The following is a 14,589-nucleotide window of genomic DNA, read 5'->3' on the forward strand; positions in this document are numbered from 1 at the left end:
TAAGTGGTACTATGTCAAAAGATTAACCTTCCAAGCAAATGTATCTAATTGATTTGGGGTATTGTTTTTGTTTTACAGCTGTTCCTGATGCCCCTGGCACTCCAGAACCTAGCAACGTAACAGGCAACAGCATTACCCTGACATGGGCAAGGCCAGAATCAGATGGTGGCAGTGAAATTCAACAGTATATCCTTGAAAGAAGAGAAAAGAAAAGCACAAGATGGGTAAAAGTGATCAGTAAACGACCAATCTCCGAAACAAGATTCAAAGTCACCGGTCTGACAGAAGGCAATGAGTATGAATTCCACGTCATGGCTGAAAATGCTGCAGGAGTCGGACCTGCAAGTGGCATCTCAAGACTCATTAAATGTAGAGAGCCCGTCAACCCACCAGGTCCTCCTGCAGTGGTCAAAGTAACAGACACATCAAAGACAACTGTGAGCTTAGAATGGTCCAAACCAGTGTTTGATGGCGGCATGGAAATAATTGGGTACATTATTGAAATGTGCAAGGCCGACTTAGGAGACTGGCACAAGGTGAATGCAGAGGCATGCATGAAAACAAGATATACAGTCACTGATCTACAAGCAGGTGAAGAATACAAATTCCGAGTTAGTGCTATCAATGGTGCTGGAAAAGGAGACAGCTGTGAAGTGACCGGCACAATTAAAGCAGTTGACCGGTTAACAGCTCCTGAGTTAGACATAGATGCAAACTTCAAACAGACTCATATTGTTAGAGCTGGGGCCAGTATTCGCCTCTTCATTGCCTACCAAGGTAGACCTACTCCTACAGCTGTGTGGAGCAAACCAGACTCTAACCTTAGCCTTCGGGCTGATATCCATACAACAGACTCCTTCAGCACCCTCACTGTGGAAAACTGCAACAGAAATGATGCAGGGAAATATACCCTTACTGTGGAAAACAACAGTGGTAGTAAGTCGATCACATTCACCGTAAAAGTGCTAGACACTCCAGGCCCACCTGGCCCAATTACCTTCAAAGATGTGACCCGGGGATCCGCTACATTGATGTGGGATGCCCCCCTTCTTGATGGTGGTGCCCGAATCCATCACTATGTGGTAGAGAAACGAGAGGCAAGTCGCCGTAGTTGGCAGGTTATCAGTGAAAAATGCACTCGTCAGATCCTCAAGGTCGGTGACCTGGCAGAAGGTGTTCCATACTATTTCCGTGTTTCTGCAGTAAATGAGTATGGTGTTGGTGAGCCCTATGAAATGCCAGAACCAATTGTAGCCACAGAACAGCCTGCTCCACCTAGAAGACTTGATGTTGTTGATACTAGCAAATCCTCTGCAGTCTTAGCTTGGCTTAAACCTGAGCACGATGGAGGCAGCCGGATCACTGGCTACCTGCTTGAAATGAGACAAAAGGGATCTGACTTCTGGGTTGAAGCTGGTCACACCAAACAGCTGACTTTCACAGTAGAGCGTCTTGTTGAGAACACTGAATATGAATTCCGTGTGAAGGCCAAGAATGATGCTGGCTACAGTGAACCCAGGGAAGCCTTCTCTTCTGTCATCATTAAGGAGCCTCAAATCGAGCCCACTGCTGACCTCACTGGAATTACCAATCAGCTTATAACTTGCAAAGCAGGAAGCCCATTTACCATTGACGTACCAATCAGTGGTCGTCCCGCCCCCAAAGTAACATGGAAACTGGAAGAAATGAGACTTAAAGAGACGGATCGAGTGAGCATTACAACAACAAAAGACAGGACCACCCTGACTGTAAAGGACAGCATGAGAGGTGACTCTGGAAGATACTTCTTGACCCTGGAAAATACAGCTGGTGTTAAAACATTTACCATCACAGTTGTGGTCATTGGAAGGCCAGGTCCAGTAACCGGCCCCATTGAGGTCTCATCTGTCTCGGCTGAATCGTGTGTCCTGTCATGGGGAGAACCTAAAGATGATGGAGGCACTGAAATTACTAATTACATAGTTGAAAAGCGTGAATCGGGTACAACAGCTTGGCATCTTGTCAATTCCAGTGTCAAGCGCACTCAAATTAAAGTCACTCATCTCACAAAATACATGGAATATTCTTTCCGTGTCAGTTCAGAGAACAGATTTGGTGTCAGCAAACCTCTAGAATCAGCACCAATAGTTGCTGAACATCCATTTGGTAAGAAAAATTAAAATCCTATTTCAAAGTCTCTGTTATTAAATGTTTCCCCTGAGTTTTATAAAATTGTATTCATACTTAATACCTTTGTTTATATTTAGTCCCACCAAGTGCTCCTACCAGACCTGAGGTCTATCATGTATCTGCCAATGCCATGTCTATTCGTTGGGAAGAACCCTACCACGATGGTGGCAGTAAAATTGTTGGCTACTGGGTTGAGAAGAAAGAACGTAACACAATTCTTTGGGTGAAAGAAAACAAAGTGCCATGCTTAGAGTGCAACTACAAAGTAACTGGTTTAGTAGAAGGACTGGAATATCAGTTCAGAACTTATGCACTCAATGCTGCAGGTGTTAGCAAGGCCAGCGAAGCTTCAAGACCTATAATGGCTCAAAATCCAGTTGGTATGTATCACAATTTAAGGGCATATTTGTTTATTATTACTGATTCTAGTAGAACTCAGAGTGGTATATTTTAACCTTATTTTTGCATCCCTTCTAGATGCACCAGGCAGACCAGAGGTGACAGATGTCACAAGATCAACAGTATCACTGATTTGGTCTGCCCCAGTGTATGATGGAGGCAGCAAGGTTGTGGGCTACATCATAGAGCGTAAGCCAGTCAGTGAGGTAGGAGACGGTCGCTGGCTGAAGTGCAACTATACCATTGTATCTGACAATTTCTTCACCGTGACTGCTCTCAGTGAAGGAGACACTTATGAGTTCCGTGTGTTAGCCAAGAATGCAGCAGGCGTAATTAGCAAAGGGTCTGAATCTACAGGCCCTGTCACTTGCCGAGATGAATACGGTAGGAAATAGTCAACATTCTCCTTTTTAAAATTATCACAATTTATGTGAAAATAAACTCTCAGATATTCATTTATATCTGTTTTGCCTACTGACAGCTCCACCCAAAGCCGAACTGGATGCCCGATTACAGGGTGATCTGGTTACCATCAGAGCAGGTTCTGATCTTGTTCTGGATGCTGCAGTTGGTGGCAAACCTGAACCCAAAATTATCTGGACCAAAGGAGACAAGGAGCTAGATCTCTGTGAAAAAGTCTCTTTGCAGTATACTGGCAAACGAGCAACTGCTGTGATCAAGTTCTGTGACAGGAGTGACACTGGAAAATACACTTTAACAGTGAAAAACGCCAGTGGGACCAAGGCCGTGTCTGTCATGGTCAAAGTGCTTGGTAAGCATGTCAAATGTTCTCACATTTATATAGCATTTTCTAGTGTGGGCAGAAAGAATGATCTTCATCATGGCTTGTCATTACACCTGTTTCAGATTCCCCTGGCCCATGTGGAAAGCTCACCGTCAGCAGAGTAACAGAGGAGAAGTGCACTTTAGCCTGGAGCCTTCCTCAGGAAGACGGAGGAGCAGAAATCACTCACTACATTGTGGAAAGACGCGAGACTAGCAGGCTCAACTGGGTGATTGTTGAAGGCGAATGCCCAACCCTATCCTATGTCGTTACCAGGCTCATCAAGAACAATGAGTACATATTCCGAGTGAGGGCAGTAAACAAATATGGCCCTGGTGTGCCTGTTGAATCAGAGCCAATTGTAGCCAGAAACTCATTCAGTGAGTATTAACACTCAAACAATTTGACAGTTGAAATGTAATGGAATCGGGGGAGGAGGGAGAAGGGCAGTCTTATTAATAGTAATTTTGTGCAATTCTAATCATCCTTGTTTTCATAAACAGCTATTCCATCACCACCTGGCATACCTGAAGAAGTTGGGACTGGCAAAGAGCATATCATCATTCAGTGGACAAAACCTGAATCTGATGGTGGCAATGAAATCAGCAACTACCTAGTAGACAAACGTGAGAAGAAGAGCCTGCGCTGGACACGTGTCAACAAAGACTACATCGTGTATGATACCAGGCTGAAGGTGACGAGCCTGATGGAGGGTTGTGATTACCAGTTCCGAGTGACTGCAGTGAATGCAGCTGGTAACAGTGAGCCCAGCGAAGCTTCCAACTTCATCTCATGCAGAGAACCATCATGTGAGCTCCAAGAATCATACATAAATACAATGCTCCTCAAAACTATATGACAGATAATTTTCCAACATACAAATTCTAAGAATTTGTAGAATTTATGAATGGTCTAGAAAAGCATATGCTTATTCACATGATCATAAATATAGCTTAAGTCAGAGAACATTTTAACTACTACATCTGTTAAGTTAGCAATTAGAATTGCTAAAAATTGTTACAGCATTTTCCAATTAATGGAAAAATATTCTACTATCAATATGAAAAGAATCTATTTCATAAATTTTCCTTAGAGAAAAATGCATTGTACCATTGTACTGTAACAACTGAAAAGAAAAATGGCAAAACTCCTTTTAAGAAGAGGTTTAGCAGGAACATACAGTTTCTAGTGGTTTCATAAGTTACTGACAAAATAATTGTCATAAGAGCTTCAAAAGTAAGTGGCAAATCCTTTTACAGAGTCTGAGTCCAAGAACTATAAAGGAATAGTCACTGGGACTGAATTGGGAAAGTTGAGATGAAGGGGGCCAGCCCCTCCACACCTGTGGGTATTTCTCATCAGGCGGGACAAGAGACTGAGAAAAGAAATAAGACACAGAGACAAATTATAGAGAAAGAAAAGTGGGTCCAGGTGACCAGCACTCAGCATACGGAGGACCTGCACCGGCACCGGTCTCTGAGTTCCCTCAGTTTTTATTGATTATTATTTTTCACTATCTAAGCAAGAGGAATGCGGTAGGAGAGCAGGGTGATAATAACGAGAAGGTCAGCAAAAAAACATGTGAGCAAAAGAATCTATGTCATAATTAAGTTCAAGGGGAGGTACTATGCCTGGATGTGCATGTAGGTCCGATTTGTTTTTCTCCGCCCAAACATCTCAGTGGAGTAAAGAATAACAAAGCAGCACTGCTGCCAACATGTCTTGCCTCCCGCTATAGGGTGGTTTTTCTCCTATCTCAGAAGCGAACAAATGTACAACCGGCTTTTATACCGAGACATTCGGTTCCCAGGGGCAAGCAGGAGACAGTGGCTTCCTCTATCTCAACTGCAAGAGGCCTTCCTCTTTTACTAATCCTCCTCAGCACAGACCCTTCACGGGTGTTGGACTGGGGGATGGTCAAGTCTTTCCCATCCCACGAGGCCATATTTCAGACTATCACATGGGGAGAAACCTTGGACAATACCCGGCTTTCCAGGGCAGAGGTCCCTGCCGTTTTCCACAATGCATTGTGCCCCTGGTTTATCAAGACTGGAGAATGGCGATGACTTTTACCAAGCATACTGCCTGTAAACATTTTGTTAACAAGGCACATCCTGCACAGCCCTAGATCCCTTTAACCTTGATTCCATACAACCCTTGTTTCTGTGAGCTCAAGGTTGGGGCAAAGTTACAGATTAACAGAATCTCAGGGCAAAGCAATTGTTCAGAATACAGGTCAAAATGGGGTTTCTTATGTCTTCCCTTTATACATAGACACAGTAACAATCTGATCTCCCTTTTCCCTACATTGAGGAAACCAATTCCTGTATTCATTAGAAATGTATTGGTGGCAAGTGATACTAACCCAGTGAAAGATAAGCAACTAAAGAAAAGTCCCTAAGAATGGGTACTTTAAGTAATGAGCTTAGCTAACGGAGAATACACAGTGAAGCTAGCCAAAGCAGTGGGGAAGAAATATCCACTTTCCTAAAGCAATTTAATTATTAAGATAATAATATTAAATTATAATGTGGCATGCAGTGCTGTCCTACAATATCAGGAGCCTAGTTAATAAAGATTATTTAGGCGAGTGTGGACAAAGAGCAATAATGCCTTTGTGAGTCTTGAAAACAAAAAATACAAATCTCAACATTTCCTTATTTGCCTAATATCTGCATCTCACTTTTTAAATTCCATAGATACCCCTGGACCACCTTCTGCTCCAAGAGTTGTGGATACCACCAAACACAGCATTAGTCTGGCATGGACCAAACCCATGTACGATGGTGGTGCTGACATCACAGGATATGTTCTGGAAATGCAAGAGAAGGACACTGATCAGTGGTACCGAGTGCATACCAAAGCCACAATAAGAAATACTGAATTCACTGTGCCAGATCTTAAAATGGGTCAGAAATATTCCTTCAGAGTTGCTGCCGTGAACGTGAAGGGTATGAGCGAATACAGTGAATCGATTGCTGAAATTGAGCCCGTGGAAAGAATAGGTATATATCATAGAAACTTTTAGGTGAATTATTTTCTTCTCACACCTGTCCATGAATTAATTAAATTTTGTCATTAAATTTCCAGAAATACCAGATCTCGAGCTTGCAGATGATCTAAAGAAGACTGTGACCATCAGGGCTGGGGCCTCCTTGCGCTTGATGGTGTCTGTATCTGGAAGACCACCTCCTGTCATCACGTGGAGCAAGCAGGGCATTGACCTTGCAAGTCGGGCAATTATTGACACCACTGAGAGCTACTCATTGCTAATAGTGGACAAAGTTAATCGGTATGATGCTGGAAAATACACAATTGAAGCTGAAAACCAATCTGGCAAGAAATCAGCAACAGTCCTCGTTAAAGTCTATGGTAAGCATTTTACTTAAAATTGGCTATACAATGAGTAGATCCTCTAAAACAACATAGCTTGACCTATGATTGATCACCTCTCTAGAGAGGAACTATGTTGATTATATTTCCCCAAGGAAAAAAAAAGCTATCAGGCAAAAAGGAAATATTAATCTTTCATTCTGTTTTTCAGATACTCCTGGTCCCTGTCCTTCAGTGAAAGTTAAAGAAGTATCAAGAGATTCTGTGACTATAACTTGGGAAATTCCCACGATTGATGGTGGAGCTCCAGTCAACAATTACATTGTTGAGAAGCGTGAAGCTGCCATGAGAGCATTCAAAACAGTAACTACCAAATGCAGCAAGACACTTTACAGAATTTCTGGACTTGTAGAAGGAACCATGTACTACTTCAGAGTGCTGCCAGAAAATATTTATGGCATTGGAGAACCCTGTGAAACATCTGATGCAGTACTGGTCTCAGAAGTGCCTTTGGTGCCTACAAAGCTAGAAGTGGTCGATGTCACCAAATCCACTGTTACCCTTGCCTGGGAAAAACCACTCTATGATGGCGGTAGCCGACTCACTGGATATGTTCTCGAGGCCTGCAAAGCTGGCACAGAGAGATGGATGAAGGTTGTCACCTTAAAACCCACAGTCCTAGAGCACACTGTGACTTCCTTAAATGAAGGTGAACAATACTTATTTAGAGTGAGGGCACAAAATGAGAAAGGTGTGTCAGAAGCAAGAGAGATTGTCACAGCCGTGACTGTACAAGACCTCAGAGGTATGTACCAAATAGCCAAATAATAATAATGGTAAAGTAAAATGAAAATTCAGAATTCGTAACAATTTACCATAAAAATAATGCTTCAGAATAAATACCTGATTTCTTTCCCATAGTGTTGCCAACAATCGATCTTTCTACGATGCCTCAGAAGACCATCCATGTCCCAGCTGGCAGACCAGTAGAGCTGGTGATACCTATTGCTGGCCGTCCACCTCCTGCTGCTTCCTGGTTCTTTGCTGGTTCTAAACTGAGAGAATCAGAGCGTGTCACAGTTGAAACTCACACTAAAGTAGCTAAATTAACCATCCGTGAAACCACTATCAGAGATACTGGAGAATACACACTTGAACTGAAGAATGTTACTGGAACTACTTCAGAAACCATTAAAGTTATCATTCTTGGTAAGGATGTGTGACAAAGACACAAGCAAGTTGTTGATGTTCAGTCACCCAATTTTGATTTGAAGTAAAAATTAATTTCTTGTATTTCTTCTCTTTCATAGACAAGCCTGGTCCACCAACAGGACCTATTAGGATTGATGAAATTGATGCTACATCAATTACCATTTCCTGGGAACCACCTGAATTGGACGGTGGTGCTCCATTGAGTGGTTATGTGGTAGAACAACGTGATGCTCATCGTCCAGGATGGCTGCCCGTTTCTGAATCAGTGACTAGGTCCACGTTTAAGTTTACCAGACTCACTGAAGGAAATGAGTATGTGTTCCGTGTGGCTGCAACAAACCGCTTTGGGATTGGCTCTTACTTGCAGTCTGAGGTCATAGAGTGTCGCAGCAGCATCCGTAAGTCCACAGACCCTTCCACCACTCTCTCCACCTCTGATTCTGAATGTTAACAAAAAAGAATTTGTTTTTAATATGCCCTAATATAAATAAAAATAGGTCACAAAATTAACCCTGTGGTCTTTCTAAGGTTTCTAAACCTCCTTTTCTCAGAGGTTTTCAACACACTTAGGCTTGATTTTTTTTTTAAATCTTCACTCTTATGAAAGAGGAGGGAGTTAGGAAGAAAGGAATGGAAGGAAGAAAAGAGAGAAGGGTAGGAGGAAGAGAGGAAAGGAAGGAGGACTGGCAATGTTATAGTGAGAAAAAAATACACAGTCCATACTTAATAAATGTAGAATTGAAGAAAATGAGGAACAGCAAGGAAAGTACAAAATTAAACCTCAGCATCACCCAATATACCCATGTAACAAACCTGCACATGTACCCCTGAACCTAAAACAAAAGTCAAAATTTTTAATAAAAATAATTAATTAATTAAATGATTTAAATTAAAATTTACAAATAGTACAAAAGTGAAACTATTGGAAAAATAGTCATGTGTCTTATATATCTTTTAAAATACCAATCAAAACCTAAGGCACACACAAATATATGAGTCATTGTTTCAATTTATCTATATTGCCATATCCTGTTAACCTCTGTCTTGTCACAGGTATTCCTGGACCCCCAGAAACATTACAGATATTTGATATTTCCCGTGATGGTATGACACTTACTTGGTACCCACCAGAGGATGACGGTGGCTCCCAAGTGACTGGATACATTGTGGAGCGCAAAGAAGTGAGAGCAGATCGATGGGTCCGTGTAAATAAAGTACCTGTGACAATGACACGGTACCGCTCCACTGGCCTTATTGAAGGCTTAGAATATGAACACCGTGTCACAGCCATTAATGCAAGAGGGTCTGGAAAACCAAGTCGTCCTTCCAAACCCATCGTTGCCATGGATCCAATTGGTAAGTACATTTTGTATCAGTCAAGTTTGAGTTATAATTTATATGTGGGAAAATTCACCTTTCTGAAGTATACAGTTCTATGACTTTTGAAAAATGTACTGTTTTGTAATCACCACCACAATCAAAATGTGGAATATTTTTATTACCCCGTAAAGTTCCCTTGTGTCCATTTGTAATCAGTCCTTTCCCCACCCCAGCTGCTAGCAATTTCTGGCAAACAATTTTTAATATTCTTCTCTGGAGTCAATTTCCACCTCTTTAAGATAAGATTCATAATATATGCTTTCTATCACAATTAACATTTTAAAACAAGTTAATATTTCTGGAAGCACTTTAAAAACTGATGATAAATGTAAGATAATAATAGTGATTAAAAATGAAGCACATTTAAGAGAAAGGAAAGTGAAAAAATGTTAAGTATTTTTAACTGATAAAATGAATAAAATTTTCTTTTTCTTTTTTTTTTTTTTGAGACAGTCTCACTCTGTCGCCCAGGCTGGAGTGCAGTGGCATGATCTTGGCTTACTGCAACCTCTGCCTCTCAGGTTCAAGCAATTCTTCTGCCTCAGCCTTCTGAGTAGCTGGGATTACAGATGTCTGCCACCACACATGGCTAATTTTTATATTTTTAGTAGAGACGGGGTTTCACCATGTTGGCCAGGCTGGTCTTGAACTCCTGACCTCAAGTACCTGCCTACCTCGGCCTCCCAAAGTGCTGTGATTATAGGCATGAACCACCACACCCGGCCATAAATAAAATTTTCACAGGACAAAAAAACAGGCTAATGTTAACAGTCCCTGTTTCAACAACCCATTGAATTTGTTAGGTGGCAGAGCTAATTTTCAACTTCGCGGCAACTTTAACCAGTATATTGTCTTATTCTTATTCCCAGCTCCTCCAGGAAAGCCACAAAACCCAAGAGTTACTGATACAACAAGGACATCAGTTTCCCTGGCCTGGAGCGTTCCAGAAGATGAAGGAGGATCTAAAGTCACAGGCTACTTGATTGAAATGCAAAAAGTAGATCAACATGAATGGACCAAGTGTAACACCACTCCAACCAAGATTCGAGAGTATACTCTAACACACCTACCTCAGGGTGCGGAATACAGGTTCCGCATCCTAGCTTGTAATGCTGGTGGACCTGGCGAGCCTGCTGAGGTACCAGGAACAGTCAAAGTCACTGAAATGCTTGGTGAGACATATGATCATTTACTTTCTGCAATAATTGCCATAGACTTATTTCTTACTCCCCCTACCACAAATGCTAAATTGAAACCCTACTCTTTTTTCCAGAATATCCTGATTATGAACTTGATGAAAGATACCAGGAAGGTATCTTTGTAAGGCAAGGTGGAGTCATCAGACTTACCATACCAATCAAAGGAAAACCATTCCCAATATGTAAATGGACCAAGGAAGGCCAGGATATTAGTAAGCGTGCCATGATTGCAACATCTGAAACACACACTGAGCTTGTGATCAAAGAAGCAGACAGGGGTGATTCTGGCACTTACGACCTGGTTCTGGAAAATAAATGTGGCAAGAAGGCTGTCTACATCAAGGTCAGGGTGATAGGAAGTCCCAACAGTCCGGAAGGGCCACTGGAATATGATGACATCCAAGCCCGCTCTGTGAGGGTCAGCTGGAGACCTCCTGCTGATGATGGTGGTGCTGACATCTTAGGTTACATCCTCGAGAGACGAGAAGTGCCTAAAGCCGCCTGGTATACCATTGATTCTAGAGTCCGAGGTACATCTCTGGTGGTAAAAGGCCTTAAAGAGAATGTAGAATACCATTTCCGTGTTTCAGCAGAAAACCAGTTTGGCATAAGCAAGCCCTTGAAATCTGAGGAACCAGTCATACCAAAAACACCACTGAGTAAGTGTCCTTTCAACCACAAAATTATAAACATTATTTCAGCACTTTTCTGTTTTTAAATGAAAATCATCGGCTTATAAGACTTGGGACTGTACTCTAATACATGTGTGCTTTCTACTTATATTTATAGATCCTCCAGAACCTCCAAGCAATCCTCCGGAAGTACTCGATGTAACCAAGAGTTCTGTTAGCTTGTCCTGGTCCCGGCCCAAAGATGATGGTGGTTCTCGAGTCACAGGCTACTACATTGAACGCAAAGAGACATCCACTGACAAGTGGGTCAGACACAACAAGACTCAGATCACTACCACAATGTACACTGTCACGGGGCTTGTTCCCGATGCTGAGTATCAGTTCCGAATCATTGCACAGAATGATGTTGGCCTAAGTGAGACCAGCCCTGCTTCTGAACCAGTTGTTTGCAAAGATCCATTTGGTAAGGAATTCAGAAGAAGGGGTTAAATTAAAGAAGCAAGCCATGTTTGGTCCTTTTATTTCACCAGTAAAGCTGATTCCCTTTTCATTATTTTACAATATTTCAGATAAACCAAGCCAACCAGGAGAACTTGAGATTCTTTCAATATCCAAAGATAGTGTCACTCTACAGTGGGAGAAACCTGAATGTGATGGTGGCAAAGAAATTCTTGGATATTGGGTTGAATATAGACAGTCTGGAGACAGTGCCTGGAAGAAGAGCAGTAAGGAACGTATTAAGGACAAGCAATTCACAATAGGGGGTTTGCTGGAAGCTACTGAATATGAATTCAGGGTTTTTGCTGAGAATGAGACTGGGCTGAGCAGACCTCGAAGGACTGCTATGTCTATAAAGACTAAACTCACATGTAAGTAGCCTTTGGTTCTCTACTTATGATTTACAAACTAAACAAATTAAGGCTAATTCCCCCTCTATACTAAGTAGAACCCTGGAAAGCTTTATTGGAGAGCAAGTGTTTAGAAAGAAAAGCAAGTGCACACACAGGAAATATGATAAGTTCTATAGGAAACCATTCCAAGCACATAACTTCAGCAGGAGATGTTAGATGCAGTGAACTGAGCACTTTCCTTGAGCAATTCCCTCTAATGCAATGGTTTCTTTTTTAAAATATTTCCCAACAAGATTTGAAAGGTCAACAATTGTATGCCACTTCAATGAACCTAAGTAAGGGCAAGAATACTACAGAATTATAGAGAGAATTTATAGTCCCTTAAAAGCCTATACATTATTAATTCCCTTCCAATCATAAAGGGAAAAAGTCATTCTACAGAAAATGTGACAATGTGCTCACTGAATCCCTATTTACCATATGATCCTAAGAAAATCACTTCAAAGAGTTTTTAAGAATTAGGCTAATATGTAAATCATGGTATGTGTTAGTAAATAAGGTAAATTCATTCCTGATGTACAAGGACAAAGGATTACAGATTGAGTAGTAACAATCACTTAATATTATCTTTCATATCGTTCAGCTGGAGAGGCCCCAGGAATACGCAAAGAAATGAAGGATGTTACCACCAAATTGGGTGAAGCTGCTCAACTCTCATGCCAGATTGTTGGAAGGCCTCTTCCTGACATTAAATGGTACAGATTTGGTAAAGAGCTCATACAAAGCCGGAAATACAAAATGTCTTCAGATGGACGCACACACATTCTTACAGTAATGACAGAGGAACAGGAAGATGAAGGTGTTTATACCTGCATAGCCACCAATGAGGTTGGAGAAGTAGAAACCAGTAGTAAGCTTCTCCTGCAAGCAACACCACAGTTCCATCCTGGTTACCCACTGAAAGAGAAATATTATGGAGCTGTAGGTTCTACACTTCGGCTTCATGTTATGTACATTGGTCGTCCAGTACCTGCCATGACTTGGTTCCATGGTCAGAAACTTTTGCAAAACTCAGAAAACATTACTATTGAAAACACTGAGCACTATACTCATCTTGTCATGAAGAACGTCCAACGTAAGACTCATGCTGGGAAATACAAAGTCCAGCTCAGCAATGTTTTCGGAACAGTTGATGCCATCCTTGATGTGGAAATACAAGGTATTTTATTTTTATTTTCAGTGCTTTTTATTTTTAAAGAAAAAAAAATCTCAAAAACACACTATGAAAATCACTACAATTGTATTTTCCCCCAACAGATAAACCAGACAAACCTACAGGACCAATTGTGATCGAAGCTCTACTGAAGAACTCTGCAGTGATCAGCTGGAAACCACCCGCAGATGATGGAGGCTCCTGGATCACCAACTATGTGGTGGAAAAATGTGAGGCCAAGGAGGGGGCTGAATGGCAATTGGTGTCTTCAGCCATCTCAGTGACAACCTGTAGAATTGTGAACCTCACAGAAAATGCTGGCTATTACTTCCGGGTTTCAGCTCAGAACACTTTCGGCATCAGTGAACCTCTAGAAGTGTCCTCAGTTGTGATCATTAAGAGTCCATTTGGTGAGTACAACCTGATTTCCATATCTTCCTATGGTAAAGTTCCATCTTTGCATGAAATTCTTTTAAACAGAAAGAAATTTTGAAAGGAAATAGCAAAGATTCAGATAAAGTACAAGTGCCTTTACTTTCATTTTAATTGAATGTTTGCATATCTAAAAGGAGAAATATATATCCTAACCCCTTTTTAAAAATACAACTTTGGTTTTTGATATGTCTTAGTATAAAGTAACCAATTTCATTTTTCTGGAATAGCTATTTTTAAATAAAATTTTGCACTCATAACATTCTTTTCTTAAATAAATAAGCTTTAATAAAGCTGCCTGTTTCATCTCATGACTTAAATCTTTTGTTTTTTTTAATAGAAAAGCCAGGTGCTCCTGGCAAACCAACTATTACTGCTGTCACAAAAGATTCTTGTGTTGTGGCTTGGAAGCCACCTGTCAGTGATGGAGGTGCAAAGATTAGAAATTACTACCTTGAGAAGCGCGAGAAGAAGCAGAATAAATGGATTTCTGTGACAACAGAAGAAATTCGAGAAACTGTCTTTTCGGTGAAAAACCTTATTGAAGGTCTTGAATATGAGTTCCGTGTGAAATGTGAAAACCTAGGTGGGGAAAGTGAATGGAGTGAAATATCAGAACCCATCACTCCCAAATCTGATGTTCCAATTCAGGCACCACACTTTAAAGAGGAACTGAGAAATCTAAATGTCAGATATCAGAGCAATGCTACTTTGGTCTGCAAAGTGACTGGTCATCCAAAACCTATCGTGAAATGGTACAGACAAGGCAAAGAAATCATTGCAGATGGATTAAAATATAGGATTCAAGAATTTAAGGGTGGCTATCACCAGCTCATCATTGCAAGTGTCACAGATGATGATGCCACAGTTTACCAAGTCAGAGCTACCAACCAAGGGGGATCTGTGTCTGGCACTGCCTCCCTGGAAGTGGAAGGTAAAAATATATTATCATCAATTTGAGGCTAAATGAGTTATTAACTTGGGG

At 41.2% G+C, this 14,589-nt stretch overlaps 1 protein-coding gene across 1 annotated transcript in view; it reads left to right on the top strand.

The window, feature by feature from the left end:
* LOC105548088 (titin) overlaps positions 1 to 14,589 on the top strand; it is a 222,251-nt gene that overhangs the window by 197,723 nt on the left and 9,939 nt on the right. The window contains exons 247-265 of the mRNA XM_011991956.1: positions 79 to 2,145; positions 2,247 to 2,549; positions 2,647 to 2,952; positions 3,050 to 3,340; positions 3,436 to 3,732; positions 3,856 to 4,161; positions 6,052 to 6,357; positions 6,443 to 6,724; positions 6,897 to 7,490; positions 7,607 to 7,894; positions 7,996 to 8,295; positions 8,951 to 9,253; positions 10,147 to 10,449; positions 10,551 to 11,135; positions 11,266 to 11,571; positions 11,678 to 11,977; positions 12,603 to 13,178; positions 13,277 to 13,582; positions 13,945 to 14,538. Coding sequence (XP_011847346.1) covers positions 79 to 2,145; positions 2,247 to 2,549; positions 2,647 to 2,952; positions 3,050 to 3,340; positions 3,436 to 3,732; positions 3,856 to 4,161; positions 6,052 to 6,357; positions 6,443 to 6,724; positions 6,897 to 7,490; positions 7,607 to 7,894; positions 7,996 to 8,295; positions 8,951 to 9,253; positions 10,147 to 10,449; positions 10,551 to 11,135; positions 11,266 to 11,571; positions 11,678 to 11,977; positions 12,603 to 13,178; positions 13,277 to 13,582; positions 13,945 to 14,538 — 8,613 coding nt within the window. The remainder of the gene's footprint in view (positions 1 to 78; positions 2,146 to 2,246; positions 2,550 to 2,646; positions 2,953 to 3,049; positions 3,341 to 3,435; positions 3,733 to 3,855; positions 4,162 to 6,051; positions 6,358 to 6,442; positions 6,725 to 6,896; positions 7,491 to 7,606; positions 7,895 to 7,995; positions 8,296 to 8,950; positions 9,254 to 10,146; positions 10,450 to 10,550; positions 11,136 to 11,265; positions 11,572 to 11,677; positions 11,978 to 12,602; positions 13,179 to 13,276; positions 13,583 to 13,944; positions 14,539 to 14,589) is intronic.

This window comes from Mandrillus leucophaeus, unplaced genomic scaffold (genome assembly GCF_000951045.1).
Source record: "Mandrillus leucophaeus isolate KB7577 unplaced genomic scaffold, Mleu.le_1.0 Scaffold40, whole genome shotgun sequence".
NCBI lineage: Eukaryota > Metazoa > Chordata > Mammalia > Primates > Cercopithecidae > Mandrillus > Mandrillus leucophaeus.